The sequence below is a fragment of the Syngnathus acus genome, chromosome 4 (assembly GCF_901709675.1).
Source record: "Syngnathus acus chromosome 4, fSynAcu1.2, whole genome shotgun sequence".
Taxonomy (NCBI): domain Eukaryota; kingdom Metazoa; phylum Chordata; class Actinopteri; order Syngnathiformes; family Syngnathidae; genus Syngnathus; species Syngnathus acus.
Window position 1 is genome coordinate 10,007,515 of NC_051090.1, and position 19,358 is coordinate 10,026,872.

Below are 19,358 nucleotides of genomic sequence, written 5' to 3' on the forward strand. Positions count from 1 at the left end.
GAAGCTAAGAGATACGCGTGAGATTGTTTTGCTACCGTATGACCTCGAATAAACGGGCAGAGTGAGCACACGTGGGAAACAAAACAGTCCTTATCAATCTGGACAAGATGAGGTGGTCCTTACTGTTATGGATGAGTAGGTGGCGCTGTAAAGAGAAAGGGGTGCGGAAGAGGGCCTTGCACTCGTCACACTGGAATGGTCTTTCCTCCGAGTGGGTCTGCGAGCAGAGAGAGACAAAGAACAACAAAGCGGCGTCAGCGTGTTTGACCAAGTGGACGTGACGGGATCGTCCACTAGGCTCGCCACTACCGCCGCTCAGCTCTGTTGACTTGATGAAGACAAGCGACTCGGAGGGGATTAAAGTTCAAAGTGCTTCTGTTTTTACTCCTCCACCACGCTGCCCTCTATTTATCTGCCTGAGTGACACCTCAATCCCCAAAGTAAACACGGAGGAGAGCAAGGGGTCGCAAAGAGAGCGTAGATTATACTTGTAGCCACCAGTGAGATCTTGATGGACAGCTGTGACATGACACAAGTCATTCAAGAGTTTGTGTGTGTCACTTTTAACTTTGTGCCAATTTCTCACCTTTTTGTGATTCTTGTAAACGTTCCGATGGGCAAATTCTTTGCCACACAGTTTGCACTTGTATGGTTTGTCCTCGCTGTGGATGATTTTGTGCGCCGTCACCTGGTCGAGGCGCTTGAACGAACGGCTGCAGATCTCGCACGTGTACGGACGCTTCTCTGTCAAGCCATGAAAAAAATAGTTACAATTTAAAAAGAATATAGTGATGTTTATGAGGCTGGTTTATCTCACCTGAGTGTGTGATCATGTGTCGTTTTAGCTGATTAGTGGAGATGAACTTCTTGTCACATGCGTGGCAGTCGAATATTTCGTGTATCTGGGGGATACGGAAAGACAATGCCATATTATATCTTTCTAGTACAACATTGTTTATTTTCTTATTATTTTTGCATACAGTGCACTCTTATTGTACAGCACTTGGGAGCTATTTACAGTACAACCTAGTTTGTCCCCAGAAAATGTGCCAGTTTTTTTAAATAGATGTAGCTTGCAGCACTAAATTAGTGTGAAAAATGTCACATTGAGGAATAATGGCCCCAAATGCAATCTTGCTGAGCTACTGTTAGCGCTAGCAACAATATGATAGCCCAACCCAGATTTAGCAAAAATGTGTCACATACACACAACTTGGAATTTTATTTGTAGCATTCGCAAAAAGGCTGTGGTTCATTAATCATTGGTGAATTTGGGTTAGGGTGAGGTTAGGTTGGGATATTGAATATACGTAGCTTACCTTTCTGTGCTCTTGCAGATTTAGAGACGACGAGCACTTTCTGTTGCATATCGTGCAAGTCAGTTTCCTTCGCGCACTTCCTAAAAAACAAAACAATCAATTGATTTGTTGTGTTGGGTTTGTAGGAGTTGCTGCAGCCTATGTTAAACCAGCAGTTGTTTGAATATTAATGTAACATTAATGCTAATTTCTATTAGCCCATCTATGGTCCTTCACATTATTGAAACATCTGGTTTACTGAAAAAAAAAAAAAAGTACTGTCATGGTGATTAGATCTTATTTAGTGACCACATGACCTCAAAAGGTCCTGTCTGATCCACTTCCCCCTCCCAGAGTCCAGACCACACTTGGGACCCTAAATCTCAGTTCAATCACCCGGTGATATCAAAGTCTCCATCTGGGCTCACCCGTGGCCTACATCCTGCCCTAAATAGCCAAATTATCCGGAGCCCAGAAGGTGCCGCTGCGCAATTACGTGGCAATTACAAGCGAAGGCGGCAGCGCTACTGGAGGAGCCGTAAAAGCGCCGCCGACCTGTGTGAACGTTCCCTTTATGTTTCTTCAGCGCGTCCTTGCTCTTGAAGCGTTTGCCGCAGCTCTCTTCCTTGCAGATGAAGCGGGCGTCGCCTTTACACGCCTCCTTGTGCTGCTCGAAACTGCACGCGAGAAGGCAAAGATGGTCGAGGGGAGAATTCCGTACGTAAAAAATACCATAGTGCTCTAAGTCAAATATGTGCCAGTAAGGACTAAGTCTGGAGTCTGAAAATTAAGCAAGTTTAGTGGAGTCTCCACAAAATGTCAAAGCAAGTCAAGTCATGTGACTTGTGTCACCCTTCAATCCCCCACCGACCCAGTTGACCTACTGCAAAAGACTACCTGGATTCTGAAGTGAAGGAGCTGTGGCACAGGGAACACTGGTGATGTGCTTTGGAGTCTCCCGAAGGGCTCACTGACTCGGAACAGTGCAACACACTGGAAGAAGAACAAGTCCAAATAGAAGACCATTACTTAGGAGTAGTGGAGCCACACTCGAGACTGGCTTCAAGACAACATTTTGCCATCATCTTCTATTCCTCAACGTCATTGAATATGATAACAAGGAGAAGCAGTTGATCAAACACTGCCAAGCGTGATGTTTTGGCTCACTATCATGGCGATATGAAGAGTGGACCCACTGGCGCTGCAGCGCTTGCTTGACGGGGAACTTCTTGCCGCAGTTCCTGCACTTGAACTCCTTCTCATCCATGCCGGGCCTTTGGTGCAGACTCTGCAGGTGGGCGGCCAGGATCTCCTCGCTGGGGAAGCTGCTCTCACACAGCAGACACGGGTGGTCCTCCTTCTTGATCACCAGTTCTGTCAGCCATTCAGCAAACGTGTTGAAACTCGTTAACTGGAATCCAGCCACCACTTCCATGACTAACAGTTGCCTGTAGATGGCAGCGTTGCATAGCTTCGCATTTAAGATCAGCACAGCATTTGAGTAGAAGATACACTCGAACAGAGTATGTATTGTATACGCTAGTGCTGCAACAATTAATCAACAATTAATTGATTATTAAATTATTCATGCGTTGCAGACTGATTTTCCTTTGTGTTGTTTTTTTACTTTCAAAAAAGACATTTGCCGCCGTCTGCTCTTACTTTGGAAAACGTACCCATCTCAACCAAGTGTTTTGCCTCTTTGCTGCTCTCGTCCTCGTCTTTGCTGACCTCTTCCTCTTCCTCCTCCTCCTCCTCCTCCTCCATGTCACTGTCCAGGAAGCCGATCAAGAGCTCTGTGTCCGTTTCGATGTCATCCACGGCCAAGTAGAAAATGTTCTCGCCGTCCTGAAAAGCACACAGTCATTTTAGGATGGAATTGCAGAACATCAAAATGGATGGACAATCGAGAGGATGACTCAAAAGCTAATCCCGAGAAAGTCACAGTTAAATAATGTACAATCAGATTGAAAGATCAGTCGGAATGCTCTGGAATGGCTGTCAAAACGGGGAACTCTGCTTTAAAAGCAGCTGCCGGTCAAAGAGTGAATTTACTTTTAGCTTGCATGTCTGTGACAAGGAGATGATCATTCAAAAAAAATAAGCAACAGGTCAAAGGGGTGCACTTCACCGCGTGAATACCCCCAACGGGCCACGTGATCGGACGCCCAAAGGTCATCCGAATGTTTCCTAAAGCTCTGCCTTTCGTCAGCACTGACATTTATTGTGCCCCTCTCGTCCTCTTAATCGTTATTTATGCCGATCTGGAATGCCCTCTGTTTGGACAAAATGGAAGTTTGACGTCATTAGCCGGATGTGAATTCAGAAAAGGGTTTGATCTGGTGAACTTTGAACCTGGCTCACTTGTCACTCAGCGTGGTCGTAAGCTTCGAATTAATCACCTTTGATTTTTTTCGTTACAGCCGAAAGCATCCACGTGGTATTTTTGCAAAGTTAATGGCCGGTATGGTTGTCAAACGACAAGGATAATAATAATAATCAAAACAATAACAATATGCGGTAGACACCGCAAATATTTTGGAGCAGAGAGGCACGCTATTGTCTGGCGTGACTTATTAAAAGTGGTATGAGAAGGCTCCATTGTGTCCGCCAGAGAGAGGAAATGTACCTGAATGGCTGCCAGGTTCTTCTGCTCTTGCGAGGGCGCCTGGTGGACGAAACGCAGCCAGTTGGCGTAGCGCGGATTGCTGGCGTCCAGGATATACAGGACGTCACCCTTACTGCCACGAACCTGCAATCAGCACACGACAGTCTGATGCTTTATCGAAACACACCGCAATAACATTATTAAATGGCTCTTCCAAAGCATAAATTCCGTTCACCAGTCTATGGAAATTTCCATTGCCTGTTAGCTTAAACTAACACACTTTCCGAAGGTAAACTTAATGTGGTTTGGTTAATTACATTTGTACAGGTGCTTGTCATTGTTTTGTGTTTAGTTTTCCAGTAAACTTCAACTGGGAGTTGTCATGAACACCTTCAAGCAAGGAATACAAACAAGGCACGCCACTATTTGCTATTCTAGTTTTCTTTGTGACCATTGATTTTGTTTTCAGTGTTGTGGTCGATTAGTATGAGATATCGATTTAACCAAGAAAAGTCAAATGGCATTCACCTCCCACATCAGTCTTGTGTCTGCACTTTCGTCCAGTTCGCACGGCAGCTTCTTCTCGCCTGCGAAGGGGCCAAACTTTTCTCCCTTCAAACATTTTTAGAAAAACACAATGACAAAAATAGATAACTTATCGATGTGAGTGTTATCACAGGACATTATAGAGCTAATGTGTCCCACACTTGCGTGTAACACTGAACGCACCTTCAACTTCCCAAACTCCAGGCAGGGGGGCGTGGGAATCCATGACGTCACTTTCCCCCGACTTTTTTAAAGAACTATCATATAAACTCATTGAGGAGTTTCTCCGTAAGTGCCTTTCTGAATCATTCGCGCGTCATGTGCTGTAAAGTTGACTTATTTGTGTAGAGGTAATGTCGTGAAGGGGAACTAGGCGAACGCGAAGCGGGGGGAAATGGTGGAGGGGGGAAAAGTTGTGCTGCTACGTGGCACTTAACGTCACAACTCGCTCGCGTTTGACAGCCACTTTGAAAAGAGGGGCCACCTCGAAACAAAAACACACCGCGACTGTGTTGGGGAACGAAGAGAAGGACAAACCTTTTTGACCCGCCGCGCCGTGAACAGACCAATTCCATCCTGGACCTTGGACGACTGGAGGGAGAATCTGTCCGGCACGTACATCCCCAACATAGTCTGCTGTCATGAGCGAGAAAACAAAAGAAAAAAAAATCTGAGGCGAGGGAGCATTCACACTTTGAATTTCTTTACGTCCTCCAACGGCGAGGATAGTCCAGGTGCAGGTCCGGGTCCAGGTCCAGGTTGGACTCGTTGCTACTCGGCTTCGGGCAGGAAAGGCGAACGGCGCCTTCTGATTGGTCCAAAAAGTTTGTAGCTCGAAGCTGCACCTTTCGCTGCATCCAATCAATGACGACTCAGCAAAATCAGGACTTGGTTGATTCTAACGTGAATTATAATGCAGAAACAAAGAACCATTGTTCAGTCCTGCTATTGTAAATACATTGAATTTATTGATTATATTATCAAATTAGTATATAATATTATGTACATATTTTGGATTCGTCTGTTTTAATATTACTTGTATTAAATATTTTTGTTATTTTCCAGTTTTTGTTTTGAGCAATATTATTACATCAACTGTACTAAATTACTTTTTTATATTTTAATTACAGTTTTAGAACATCTTCAATATTATATTTTATCATTTTTTGCATTTATTGGTTCATTTTATTTTTTATGTATCATCATTATTATTTACGTTTTATGTATTCTTATGACATAAACATGGGATGCTATATAACATCGCACAATACTGTTTTAATATTATTACCGTTTTTTTCCGTGTATAATGCGCCCCCATGTATAATACGCACCCTAAAAATGGCATGTTGATGCTGGAAAAAAGCCTGTACCCATGTATAATACGCACCCAATTTTTTTCTTTTTTTTTTTTTTTTTTTTTTTTTTAAGTCCCAATGATCGTCACACACGCAGGGAGGCAATGGGTCCCATTTTTATAGTCTTTGGTATGGTCTTAACTAGGCTGGATGTATTTTTTTTGTTGGCGTTGATTTCTCCAACTGCCCGTAAAGGCACCACCGCGATCAGATGAAAAGAGAGGAAAGTGACGTGCGGACATGTGAAAAAGGCGGCTCTGTATGGGAGAGACGTTGAAGAGGAATAAAAACACCCTTGGAAACCAAAACTTGCCCCTCGTCGTGACTCGGAGCCGCAACAAATGTTTCGGATTTGTGTAGGGTACATTGTGACAGCAAACGAGCAGGTGATCGAGCAAGCGTCTGATACGAGAGCATTGCGTTCGTATGGAGCGTGTTTGAAGTGAACAGCAGAGACGAAAGGAACAAGGCAAAGTGTTGTGAAATAAAATATTACCTGTAATACGCATTTTGTTATTTGCTGATTGTATTAAACTATCACATTCATTGTCAGTCAAGAAGAGAAGAGGACTATTATCCCTTCTTTGACGAAATGACCAGAGCACAGTACAAACACACTATTGTCGGTCAGTCCTGGTGTACCATGATTTTCTTAAAAAAAAAAAAAAAAAAAAAAAATTTAAAAAAAAAAAAATTTAAAAAAATTTGTACCCATGTATAATGCGCACCCCAGATTTTAGGACAATAAATTAGTTAAATTTTGCGCATTATACACGGAAAAAAACGGTAATTATTATTAAATTATCATGACATAGACCTTCGCCAAAAAAAGTGTCACCAAAGGTTTTTAGTTGTTACTTAGGCTACAGGTACAATGTAATTGATTGATTGATTGATTGATTGATCGATTGATTGATTGGCATACTCTAGTTCTTGCAAGAAAAGTGCGTACACTCCTAAGTGGAAATGTCTCAATTGGGCCCCAGTGTTATGCTATTTATATTTGATATTAGACAGACGGGCGTCACATTCTTTGGCACTGGTGAAGTGAATGGCTTTAAAATGACAGACTTCTTCTCTGGTTTATTATAAATCTCCAGCGGGATCCGGTCCAGACTTCGCGAAGCGTTTCAGCCTGATGCACGAGGGCGGCGCGATACCTCGGACAAATTGACAAAGCAGACGACAGAGACGCATCTGTCTCTTAATTAAAGACGTTCTCGACCGAGACTCTGACTCTTTGGGACCGCCGCCAGCCGTCCGGGCCGCTCATTTTTTCTCGAACCGCCGGTCGATGTCAACCCGCGCCAAAAACGACACAAATCACATTGAGGATACGGCCGAGAGGAGATTCTTTCAGACTGGAGCAAATATTTTTTCTGGAGGTAAAACCTCCCGTTTGGCCAAGGCACAAATGCTTCCATACACCATTTTCCAAAATTGATGTGTGCATTTTTCCTCCCTCAAATGGCCCAAACCTGATACTGCTACATTGAGAGGGGGCCCGGCCAACCCAGCCCGCCCTCCTCGCCGCAACTCCCTAATTCAAGGCCGAATAAACCATTTCCTGAAGCGGCAAGGTCACGGGATGAACCGTGTTTTTGTTTGGACAAGTCTGTGTCATCCTTTGGGAGAATTACAGAGCTGATGAAGCGGGAGAAATTACAAGGCGGACTACCCTTGTTTTTTCGCAGCCTGGACACGAGCCAGACCGATCTTTTGCAAACCGTCAATTCAATCATCTAAAGCTAATTTTATTTTGCAATTGGAATGCTGGCCAAGGGCCAAGCTAACATGCTAACCTCATCTTTGGCCCTTCTGCTCTAGAACCTTCTGTTGTAAGATTATGACTTTTCCGAAAACAATGGATAAAACCAAGCCGCAATTCCGAACCAATCGCGGTTGATCGATGTTTTATTAGTCACTGTTTTCACAGCAGCGAGTCAGTTTGGTCAGAACATAGGAACTCAAAAATTCCCCAAACCATTTTAAAACTACTTTATAATTCTATATAATTATGATTCCCTGTGCGGAAATGAAGGTCAGCCAGTGTTATGGAATATGAATTGTTGCTTTTATTTTTCCCAATGTGTGATGAGGCCTAAAACAAGCGAGATTCCACTTCCGTCTTTATCAGCGGCGCTTTCATGATCTATCCATGACCCTCTGGCAGCTCCCTGGAAGCTCCTCCACATTATCGCTGAGAAACGGGAGGATCATGGAATTCAGGTGGCAGGAGCCTCCCTACGTTTCCTCCAAGTGGGGAGCGCCCCATTGACGCAAAGCAGACTTGACAACATTCACCAGTGCCGTGAAAAGAACTATTGGCGATGTCATACTCATTTTATACTCGGGTCAGCAAAAATCGTCTACATGTTGTTCAAGTTGACTGACATAATCCACACGAGGCACTTCAGTCTCGATTGCGCTCGGGCAAAAAGAACACGACACCCGGGGTGACACAGGGATTACGTTTTCTATATTTAGTGTTTATGTACATTGACAACTGTGTACACGTGACACGCACTCGTGCACACATTCAGGCCATCGCGCACGCAAACGCACACGTCGGTACAGTGATAATAACAACGTCACCAAGCACAGGGCAGGGCACAGTTACAAGAGAGCGATTACACAAAAGGAATGTCATGGTAACACTTCATCAAGAGAAACAAACACACAGAGAGAAAAAGTAGAAAATAATTTAAAAGTCTCGGGAGGCAGCGAGAGGTCTGTACAAGATAGCGTCCTCAATCCGTGGATTGTTCTTTCTATTTTCCCTTGGCCGGTGAAAATAACAAAAACGAAAAAAGTGACTGATTATTTTCTCATTTGGTTGTTTAATCTAAGAACAAATAGAACTGTTACTTTTTCACGGTTTTCACTTTTGCAACAGGTGAAAATCTGCAACGTGGAGACCGTGCAAACAATATCTTTGTTGTAGTTTTTACGCGCTTTGAACACATTGGAACTTGTTAAAACACACTTTTGAAACACATTGTTCAAATTTGAATACAAACAGAAAATGTACAGAAAATACGATTCTTGTTGTCACGTATTGCCGTGTCTCTATCTGAGGTCGGGAACCGGGGGCCCTTTCCCACATATGAGGGCATCACAATAAGTAAATACACAACAAAAACACGATTGCTTGAAAATCTGCGAGATAGCAAGGAAACACTGTACAATATTTTTGTTGATATGATACGGCAGATGGATCATGATTGTGAAAAGTAGTCACACTCGGTATGTAAGCCACACACGTGTGGGGAAACAGATGTAGAGGTACTGTTTCAGCTGCAGTAAAAAAAAAAATTTGTAGTGTAGTGTAAAACATTTTTGACTGGCAAATACAGTTGAATGCATTTGCAAAAATAATAGAATGTATTTGCAAGTACTTTCAAGTTCAACATATTTGTAAATACATTCAAATGTACCTGTAAGCTAAATGCTAATAAAAAAAAATTCCCCATAGTGCCTAGGGGTACTGACATAATTCTTTTTTTTCCATTAGGCCTATATAATGCTGATATGCTCCAAAATTACGGAAACACTGTTTATTTGTATTTTTCAATGATTCGCAAGTATACGTTGGAACATATTTGCCAGTCGACATGTTGGCAATTCAACGCTTCAGTACAGATTCTAAATGATGCAAACACAGACGAAAATCCACAAAAGAAGGCCCAGATTGGGATGCTCAGAACAGGCGGATGTGACTTTTCTTTTGTGTGTGTGCGTGTTCCATAAAAAAAACAGACGACAAAATAATCAGTCACTTTTTTGTTTTTTGATTTCCGATAGTCAATAGTCATGCAGCGACAATGAAAGACAAGCCTGCTCACGAGGTGGGAGGGAAATGTAAACATAAATATACAGGTGGATGTCTCCAGCAAAAGTCCCTTCCGTCTGAGTAGTCAGTCTGTGTATCTTTCAAAGAGTTAAATAAACTTATTCCATAGATATATTTATAATAGATTTCTTCCTCTGTGCGTAGTCATTTTTAGCAGTACTTCCTCGTTTTCACCAGTTTGCTCTGGTACTTGACAGAGTGGCCGCTGTGCGCCACCACGTAGACGTCCAGCAGGTAGCTCTTGCCGGGCTCCAGCCCTGCCACCGTCTCCGTGGTCACCGCCTTCTGCAGGTTGGGGCTGTAGAAGTACTTGCACAGGACCTTCTCGGACTTGCGCCGCATCTCGGGCCCCGCGCAGCGATTCTGCTCGCGCCGCCTCTGCTCCTCGCCGTAGTCGTCGGCCACTTCCTTGCGGTAGACGCAGTATTTGTTGCGTTCTTGCGTCCCCAGCCAGGCCACGGTGACGGAGGAGCAGGTGCGCAGCTTGTCGAAGGCTTTGATACGGGTGTCCTCGGGCAGGGATGGGAAAGGCTGCTTGCTGCCCGCTCGGGTGGTGGCCAGCACCTTCAGGGTGGAGGCGCCCTTGCGGCTTCCCCGCAGGCGGATCAGGTACTTGGCTTTGGGCTTGCCGCGCAGCTGGAACTGTCGCACGCCCTCCACGTTTTGCGAGAGGAGCAGCTTGCCGTCACGCCTCACCTGCACCTGTACCGCGTCCAGGCAGGCGTGCACGAAGAGCGTCACCCGCTGGTGCGACGACACGGGGGCGAAACGGAGGAACTTGCTGCCTTTTCGCTTGACGAACACGTCTGACACTTTGCCATCCTTGAGCTCCACCGTCTTCTGCTGGGCTTCCTCCTTGGTGCGGGCAAAGGTGCCCACGTACGCCGTGCTGGTGTTGGTGGCCGAGTTGACGGCAAACACGTCAAAGTAGTACTGCGTGTCAGGCTTCAGGTCAGACACGGTGAAGATGTTTTTGTTTCCGATGCACAACTTGTGAATGTCCGACATTTTAGGCTTGGCCGGGTACGCCCGTGAGATCTTGTTGCTCGTCAGGCCTCGTTCTTTGCCGGGCGGGACGAAGCCGAAGTGGGCAAAGTCGAACGGACTGAAGTCCCTGCCGGGCTTGGGCGCGAGCATGAAGGCGTCGTCGGCGCCAATCTTAGCCTCGGCGGCACACATGCTCTTGAAGTTGTGCTCCTTGTTGATGACCACGCAATACTGCACCGGCTGGCCCATCAGGAACCCGGTGGGCGTGGGCTTCCAGGCCAGGGTGACGGTGGTGCGACCCAATGAGGTGACGTCCACCCGAGGATCGTAGGGTAGCTCCGGGTAGGGCTGGTCGGACTCTGGCGTGGTGGAGGCGTACACCTTGAAGTTGCTGTCCTTCTCGGTGGACAGCAGCTCAAGCTGATAGAGGCCGGACGGTGTGCTGGCGGCCACGTAGGACTCCACGTCGTTGCCCTTGTAGGTGAACAGCTCTGTGCCCTCGTCCACCGTCACCTGCTGCTTCTGCTGCTCCAACGGCTCGGGCTCCCCTGAAAGCAACACGGGCGCGAAAATATTTAGTATCACCAGCAAAGATTTCCCATTCTAATATTGTGGCCAAAGTATCGTGAAACTCTTTGGATCGTTGGCAAAACATCTTGATACTGCTGCTATAGCTGACGCAAGGTTTTTATTCCTTCCTCGCTCGGTTAAAAGTTGGATGCAATGAGATGACGAGGAAGCCTCGCGCGCTCCAATTATCTCCAAACACGCCCGCCGTGTTTTCACTGCAAACATCTCAAAAAGATCACAGCCCCTGTCGTTGACTTGGCCTCGGCTTCAAAGGAGCGCCTTGTGGTTTCGGAAACAGTTCGAGCTCTTGCTAGAGAAACCATAATATTATGTTTGTCAACCGGGGAGTGTTCTCGGCGGTGTACTCAAAATTAACGCTCCAGTGATCTGCTCCCAGCGCAGCTATGAGAACAAACTCCCCGGTCCAAATTTGAAATGCTTGCTCTACTTCAGGAAGTAACTGTGCTTCTTTTGATGCCAGGAACAAGTCATCAATAGTGAACGCAAGCAATAAATCATCTGCCTGCGGTTTGATGTGACACTCGGCCAGGTGTTCGTGTACTGCGTATTCCCATTCAGATAGTCGGGATGGTTTGGACACCTCAACGTCTTGTATTTTCAGATGAGTCTACAGCCAAAGTATCATGATACTATTTGGTATTGTTCGACAAAGCTGCTGGCAATTGTTTTGTTGTGATACTATCGGCATTGTTGACAGAGTTTTATGATGTGGAAACATGTCATGAAACTATCCATGTCGCTGGCATTCAAATGTTAGACAATTTATCATGGTTTGTGCTTTGGTCTTGATTATATTAACTTTTGTTTCATGTTATGTCTTGTTTTCCTATAGTTTGATTCATATCTGTCTCGTCTTTGATTGTATTTAATCTGCCTTCGTTCCGTCTTTCGTTGGCTCGTTTGCTTTTGTTTGTAGTCCCTATAAACTCACGAGGTTTCGATTAATTATTTGGTACTTTTTATCTGCTTTTTGAACTTCTGATGATTTAGTAGCTTTGATTATCCCAAACATTTTTGTGATAGCTTGATATCAAACTGAGCAGAAGTGGAGGATACTTTAGGACTCTAGTTGAATTCCTCAAATGGAAACTACAGAGGAGGGAAGATAAACACAGACATGAAAAGTCTTCAAACTATCAGGGCGGGCAAAGTCAAGGGACGTAATGGCTTTGATTCGCGCGCGCCGGGTCTCAAATTAAAGGCATGTTAGCCCACAAGCGGTCAGACGGAGTGACTTAATGAACCCCCAGCCGACACACACACTTTACCACATCAAACTAGTCATTAAAGGCGCGCTCGAGGTCCTCCTGGTCCATTACCTGACGCCTCGCCGCTGGCCTCCTCTGGCAGCTCCTGCAGCGTCAACGTCCACTCCAACGGCGCGTCACACGGGGTCACCGTCACCGACAGCGGCGTGTTGTCTTCTTCCACCACAAAGTAGTATCTGGAAGAACCGTTACAAGTTTTTGTTCGAACCAGGATAGTCAAGAGCTGAGCCCATCTGTTGCTGACAAAACCGCAGCACCGACCCAGGCTTGTCAACATGTCACTCAGATGAATTATTAATTTTGTTGTAAAGCCACACAGTGTTAAAGTCGAGGTCACATTTTTGTGGTCCTTTTTTTTATTACATTATTTAAAATGAATTTACCATGGTCACTTGGTGATTCATTATTTACCTTTTGGGCGTGTCTCTGAAGAGGTAGCCACTGATCTCGGCTCCGTCGGGAATGACGGATGAGTCGTGGAAGATGGATTTGTCTCGGATCTGCATCTGGAAAAGTCCCTCATCTCGCGTGGGCAGCTTCTGCGCCAAAGTCCCCCAAACCCCCAGCAGAACCAGTAGCAGCAGCCCACTCCTCCAGCCTTTACACTGCCTCATACTGGAACACAAACATATAACTTTTTATTTAATCATGTCATGTTTGAATAGCCATTTTCAACACATAAAGTGGATGAAATAGTACAAAGAATGAAAACATTTTAAACCCTTTAGGATAAATTTGCTCTTAAACTTATTATATCTGCTTTTAGCTATAACGGAAGCTAAGCTAGCGTCCACTACGCTACATAGCAAAATATCATAACTAATTGTAGCTGGTTTAATTAGGAGTTGATAGTTGTTGTTTTTTTTAACAAAAAAATATTACAGAATCAAAGTGTTTACAGCAGCACTGGGAGAAAAACGTCTGCATTTTATTTAATTTGTTTCAGGTTAGTCACTTTTTCTATCTTTCATTTCAATGCAAGCTAAGCTAACCCCCTTCACAAACATGCATCCACAAGGCAAAAAAAGTATATCAGCTTAAATTTTTTAAGCTGCATATACTTTTTTTCCCTTGAGGATGCAAGCTTTTATTAAACACTGAAGTGACAGATTAGCTATTGCGTGACAGATAAAAAGGGAAAGGATAGCGAGTGACCAAGCGGACGAGGGATTAAATTTTAAAACACGGATGCGTGAAGGAGGGCAACCACAGCAGGTTTGTAAACCGCTTAATAATACATTTTTTAAAAATCCTCCAAATCCGTGTCATTTAACATTTATTGACATTTTGTTGGCGCACAGATGGACGTACTGCTGAGAGGATCTCGCATGTCCTATTGATTTTGGAGACATTGATTGCGGATGATGGGAATGCCAAATCCCCGGCGATTCAATCAGTGTAATGGCGGCAGATTAGCCAGATACTTTACCGCCATCCGCGCCGTGTCCTTTAAATGACCTGTGCAACCAACCCAAAAACCAACCAACAAAAACACTAACTAAGCGACCACTCCCTTCCTGACTGCGCACACACACACATTTTGTACTGAAAATGAATGTTGAGAACAGTTTAAAAAGGCAAACAGCCTCTTTAGCTGAAGAGAAGGAAGAACTCCTGATCCAAAGCATACCACATCAGGTGTCCATGACCTAGGGACTGTATTGATCAATGGAAAGAAATAGCTTTGACCCAAAGTATACTACATCATATGCCCAACGTCATTTAGCTAGCTTGTTAGCTAGCCAGCTTACTAGTGTTCTATCTATCGCCTAATAATATCGCAGGCCAAATTTAATGTAAAACTCAAGAACAAATATCGATATGTGAAGAAAGGTTTCAGAGTACTACAGTGAAATGTGCAGCGTATTCACATTTAGTGCCTGTCGCATGTCACATTAAGATTTGTGTCTTTAGTGTAATGATGTCATCATCGTTAAGAAACTCATAAGTACACGTGCTGAGCAGCCGAGCTGAGATGTGCGATTATGTCAACATGGGCACACTGTCAGTGTGTTTTGTAAGCCCAAAAAATGCATCTGGAACATGTGAGCTACATTTTGGACAAAGAAGAGTGTACGATGATAGTTCAGCGGGGCGGGGAAAGCGCAGAAGCGTCGTTAGCTAACTGTTAGGAACAACACCAAAGCATAACACACAGGTAACGGTTGGGCAGACGACTAGACAACTAGTCAACTTTATCAGTCGACAATGATTTGAATTACGAAATGGTGTTTTTTTTTTATTTACCAGGAAATCCCAGCACACCACCATAAAGTGTCAAATTTAACAGATCCAATTGTGATGTTTTTAATTACTCGGGGGCAGGGGGGGTCAATGACATCATCGGGACCAATTAATGTCAATCTTAATTTGATCGCATTAGTGTCATCTTTAAAAAAAAATATGAAGTCATGCAACTGCTACAACACGGGCAACAGAGTTGTTTGGCAGATTGGATGATTTATTTTTGTGGTTTTATTTTGATAAATTCTCGTCAACTTGTCAAATTTCTGTTTGGATGTTGTTCTTGTATTTTTGGTTGAACTGTCAGTTTTTATCTGTTTAGTTTTTCCATCCGTATCCAGTATACCAAGCTAACAAGGTGTCTCTCAACCCGCTCTGTCACTTCAGCTCTCCCTCCAGGTCCTCCTCATCAGGATGGAAATTCATCCTGGTGGCGGCCACATGGCATTCATTAACAGAATAAAAATACCGTTTGATTTCAAGTCAAATGAAGACATTTTACATTGCGCCCATGCAGCCGGACGGCAAGCCTGCTGTGTTTTCTTTTCCCGCAGGCCGATTTTTGTGGCAGTGTGCCATTTGGAGTAAGACAAGGGTCTTCCAAAGCAAGTCTGCTCCTCTTGGATGCTTCTCTAAGTAAGGCTTCAAGATCCAAACAGTGTGCGACTTGGCGGTTGTGTTTCTTGGCACCATGTCTGTCTCTCTGCCATCCCAAACAATCCTCCGTGGCAGCTACGGAGTTTTCCGGACGGTCACGAGAGGGATAGCGCCAGCCTGTTTTGCTTTCCCTGCTCTGCACTGAGCGCCACATCCTGGAATGTTGCTCCCTAGGAGTGGGTCAACTGGCGTAAAAAAAAAGTCACTCGGGAAGAGAAAGGCATTGTTGTCACATTATGGTAATTTTTGTGAGCTTTTGACAATTTTTGTGATTTTTTTTAATGCATTTTCTGACAATTCTGAATTTGTTTGTAACTTACATATTTTTCTACATCTTTTTTTTTTCTGAAAAATTCATTCAGCGAAGGGAGGCAAGTCTGGTGGGAGGGCTGTGCGAATGATGTGGTGGCTTTGTGGCCCCGGTTTAAGGAAGATGGCCCATGCGAAAGAAAGTCATCCCCAAAGGGGCCAAGCCGACGGGAGCCTCGTGGGAAAACACACGCTTTATCCGCGACTCTGCTCAATGACTGGCTTGGCCGCCCAATGAATGAGACTTGAGAGTGAGAAGCCACAATATGGCTCATGTCGTGATCCAAAGCATGCAGCATCATATGTCCGACATCCATCTAAGTCGATCTATGGAACAGGCGCAGTCCAACATCTGTTCTTCCATCTATCCATCACATGCACATGATGCAGCCGCATCATATTACAAAAACAGATTCAAATAAGTTCAATCAAAATTACACCTTTGAAAGCCACTGTATTGTGCTGAAAAGTTAAATCCTGTTTTTAACCTGGATGAAAACTAACATTATGCATAGTGTGACATTTAATCCCGCAAGTCTCCGCTCAGCGTTCTACACTTTGAGAATGACTGATTTGGGCAATAGCGCTTAGCCTTTGCGCAGCCCCGATCGACAATAACGGCAGCAACACTGTCGGAATTTCTTTCAGCGGCGAGTTTTCATATGCAAATGTAGCTTTAGTTACGCAGCGCCGTGCGGACCTTTCCATTTCAGCACGTTTTCTCTTTTTTTGTTGTTGTTCATCATGCATTGTAGCCTCACCCCCACTACTCCACTCACTTATTCACACTTTAACCCCAACACCGCTCCCTCCTCGCCACCTCCTCTTCTCCCACCCAACCATGCGACCTTCGGCAATCAGTTACTCATTCCCCACTCCCAAATCGTTTTTATATAGCTCTGCTAGATAGTTCACTCGTGCGCCTCGTCTGTGAAATTCAGGTTTGTCAACCACCGTAATGACGAACAGATCCCCGTAGATGGGGACATTGTTTCGCTGTGGATTTGCACAGCTTTTGAAATCCAGATAAAGATTAGGGGTGAAATTACTGTATTTTGCCATCAATTTGAGGTGGCATAAAAGCAAAAAACGTTAGCTTCTAAGTCTCTTTGAAGAAAAGGTTAGCTCCGTTTTTTGCTCTGAAACCAGTGCTTTTTTTTTTTTTCTGCTGTCAAACCAGTCCAGGGTTAGAAGGTCAACACGGATTCTTGGATTGAAACATGAGTGTTCAGGGTCTACAAATCCGCAGAGATTTCTTGATATAAAAAATACAGTGGCGCTCGATTTTATACTGATTTCACGTGTTCTAGTGCGCATCAATTCAACAATGTGATTTCTTGAATGAAAACAATTAGTGATGCATTCGGGGGCTCCTATTGAAACTGTATGAGGAAATTAAACAATTTTGATTTGTTATTACTGAGTAAAAACACCGGTGTTGCGTTTTGTCAACAAAGCGATGGAGCGGTTTCTCAGTATCTGCGTAAGTCGAACTTTAGAGTGCAAACTGAAAACAAAGTGATTTCGTAAATTAAAATACTTTTGGTGCGTTCCGCTTGCTCAAGTCAACGTTGTCATTTCTTGAATGAAAAACAGTGCTGCGTTCAAGCACCGCATTTCAAAGTGCGACCAACAAACTGTGATTCAAAACTCTCGTGTTGCTTTCAGGCTCCGCAACTGAATGAAAAGACAAATGTCGCGTTTACAGTCCACATCTGAAACATTCCCAAAGTGAAGACTGCAGACTCCACTCGGCAACGTTTGCGTGCGAGTCGCGTCATGACTGTTTGAAACTTTTCTGCTCTCCTTCTTTTTTGTGACTGCTCCCGGAGATGCAAACCACAAGCAATAATAAAAACCAAAAGAAGCCACTTCCTCTCCTCTTTTCGAACGAGCACGAGGACAAGCCTGAAAAATGTCCCACGAGAAGTCACTTGAACGCAGCACAGATGCAAAGAAGACCAAAGTTACCTTTTGAAATAACGAGCCGATGGATGCTGTACTCTGCTGAAGAAAAAGTTCCTGTTCCCCGGCAGTAGTCCTCTCTCTCTCACATCGACTCTCTCACTTTCTTTCTCTCTCTCTTTCTCTCTCGTGTCGTATGTGCTTGCGTGGGAGCCAAGCGCAAATGAGGGAGAGGAGCGAGTGAGCGGCTGAGAGGGTATCCCGCGCGCACGCGTCCCTCCCCCGCCGCTGCGGAGACCTCCAGTGGATTGGACGCGCCAGCCCACTCGTGGAAAGAGAGAAAGTGGTGGCACGAGTATCCCAAGTGTGGGAGGTAACCAAGTAAGACTACTCCATTATTGGATTGATTTTCTGCTTATCGATAACTGCGGATGAATAGAATGGGCACATTCAAACATTTCGGGAGGCATCTGGTGGCATACTAGTACCACGAAACTGCCATAACGGCGTCCAATTAAAAAAAAAAAAAAAAAACCGTGATATGCCGCCATCTTGTGGCACCTGTAGGCAACAACAAATATTTTTCGCTGTCCGTCAGCAACTTTGGAATTTTCTTTATTCAGGGCAGGACTTCATCATATCTGCCTGCACTTTACTTGAGAATTTATTTTTCAGACGACTATATTCTTTTAAAGCATACAGTACTTTCTCTTCCTTACTTTTCCCAGACTGGCTGATTACGTTTTCAACCTCACGGTAGACGACACGGTGTTAATAAACCTGCCTTGTGGAGGAATGTCAGTTTGTAATTTTATGAGAATGTGAATTTGTCATTTTTAACCACTAATATGTAACTTTATGATGTGTGAGTAATCTTACAAATGTCCGACATATAAAAACAAAGACAAAACAATAAATTAATCATCTAAAAACAGTCAACACAATAAAATAAGAAAACAATTCAGAGTCTCATACTGAGACAAAAGACAGCAATAAAAAGTGTTTTAAGTTATTTTACGTTCAGATTACGCAAACAAATGAATAAAGTCACTCGGCTTGGCAACTGGCAGAAGAATGTGAGCAATTGTGTTTGGTTGTGTTTTTTGGTTTGCACCACTTCCCACTGTGTCCAGCTTGTTGATCATTCGCTTGCAAAACAAAAAGCAACACGACTAAGTCAATATTTGGGCTCCGATAAGAGTGAATGGATGCTTTGAATGGTGGAGGCGGTCGTGCGTGTGCGTGGGGTAGAATCGTGGGATGCCGCTGTCTCCTGCACACTCCGCTGTATGCAACATGCATTCCTCCAATTACATTTGAACACTTTGAATCAAGCATGTCAATCGATCTTTCTATTCACTGAGAAGCAGCCTGGAAGAGGAACAAAATTGGTGTAATTGCGACATCTAGCGTAGAATGTTTACCGTGGAATTATTAAAGCAAGAGCAAAAATCCACTGCATTGCCCTGTGTGGAAAATGTCTGAAAAGGGAGCAATTCCAAGAAGGCCTTGTCCCTGAAATGGCCCCTCGTAGACAAAGAGGGCTTTTCCCGTTTGTATTTATGCCGTGACGTCATCGGCGTGCGCTGACAGACGGGTCGTTTGCTGAGGGCCAGGTGGGCACACAGCGGCACAACACGGGAGCGGAAACCCGTCGAAGGATGCCACCGCGTCCTCATCCGACCTTTCCCATCAACCTTCCTCACTCTCCATCCGCATGACGTCACACCTAGTACA

General features: G+C 44.4%; 2 protein-coding genes across 7 annotated transcripts in view; both read right to left on the bottom strand.

The window, feature by feature from the left end:
- Positions 1-5,250, bottom strand: part of prdm5 (PR domain containing 5) — a 44,547-nt gene extending 39,297 nt beyond the window's left edge. For 3 of the 5 annotated variants that reach the window (XR_005097658.1, XR_005097659.1, XM_037248783.1), the window contains exons 1-12: positions 5,146-5,250; positions 4,990-5,088; positions 4,435-4,518; positions 3,928-4,050; positions 2,975-3,146; positions 2,495-2,672; positions 2,196-2,291; positions 1,854-1,975; positions 1,320-1,399; positions 818-902; positions 587-744; positions 124-217 (exon numbers count right to left, since the gene is read on the bottom strand). Coding sequence is in view for 3 of the 5 variants with exons in the window: in XM_037248783.1 (XP_037104678.1) it covers positions 124-217; positions 587-744; positions 818-902; positions 1,320-1,399; positions 1,854-1,975; positions 2,196-2,291; positions 2,495-2,672; positions 2,975-3,146; positions 3,928-4,050; positions 4,435-4,518; positions 4,990-5,082 (1,285 nt within the window). In the remaining 2 variants the exon portion in view is untranslated. Of the gene's footprint in view, positions 1-123; positions 218-586; positions 745-817; positions 903-1,319; positions 1,400-1,853; positions 1,976-2,195; positions 2,292-2,494; positions 2,673-2,974; positions 3,147-3,927; positions 4,051-4,434; positions 4,519-4,635; positions 5,115-5,143 lie in introns of those variants that run through there. The other 2 variants (XM_037248784.1, XM_037248785.1) reach the window with 2 other exon arrangements.
- A 3,014-nt stretch (positions 5,251-8,264) lies between these two features.
- Positions 8,265-17,914, bottom strand: ndnf (neuron-derived neurotrophic factor). Of its 2 annotated transcripts, XR_005097660.1 has the most exons (5): positions 17,688-17,914; positions 12,918-13,121; positions 12,558-12,682; positions 9,474-11,195; positions 8,265-9,438 (listed from the first exon to the last, which is right to left on the bottom strand). XR_005097660.1 is itself a non-coding variant. In XM_037248787.1 (4 exons), the coding sequence occupies exons 2-4, from the start codon at positions 13,118-13,120 to the stop codon at positions 9,811-9,813; spliced, it is 1,713 nt and encodes a 570-aa protein (XP_037104682.1). In that variant the 5' UTR covers position 13,121; positions 17,688-17,914; the 3' UTR covers positions 8,265-9,810. The 2 variants fall into 2 exon arrangements, 1 of the variants encoding a protein (XP_037104682.1); XM_037248787.1 differs by having other exon boundaries at positions 8,265-11,195.
- Between the last annotated feature and the right edge of the window lie 1,444 nt (positions 17,915-19,358).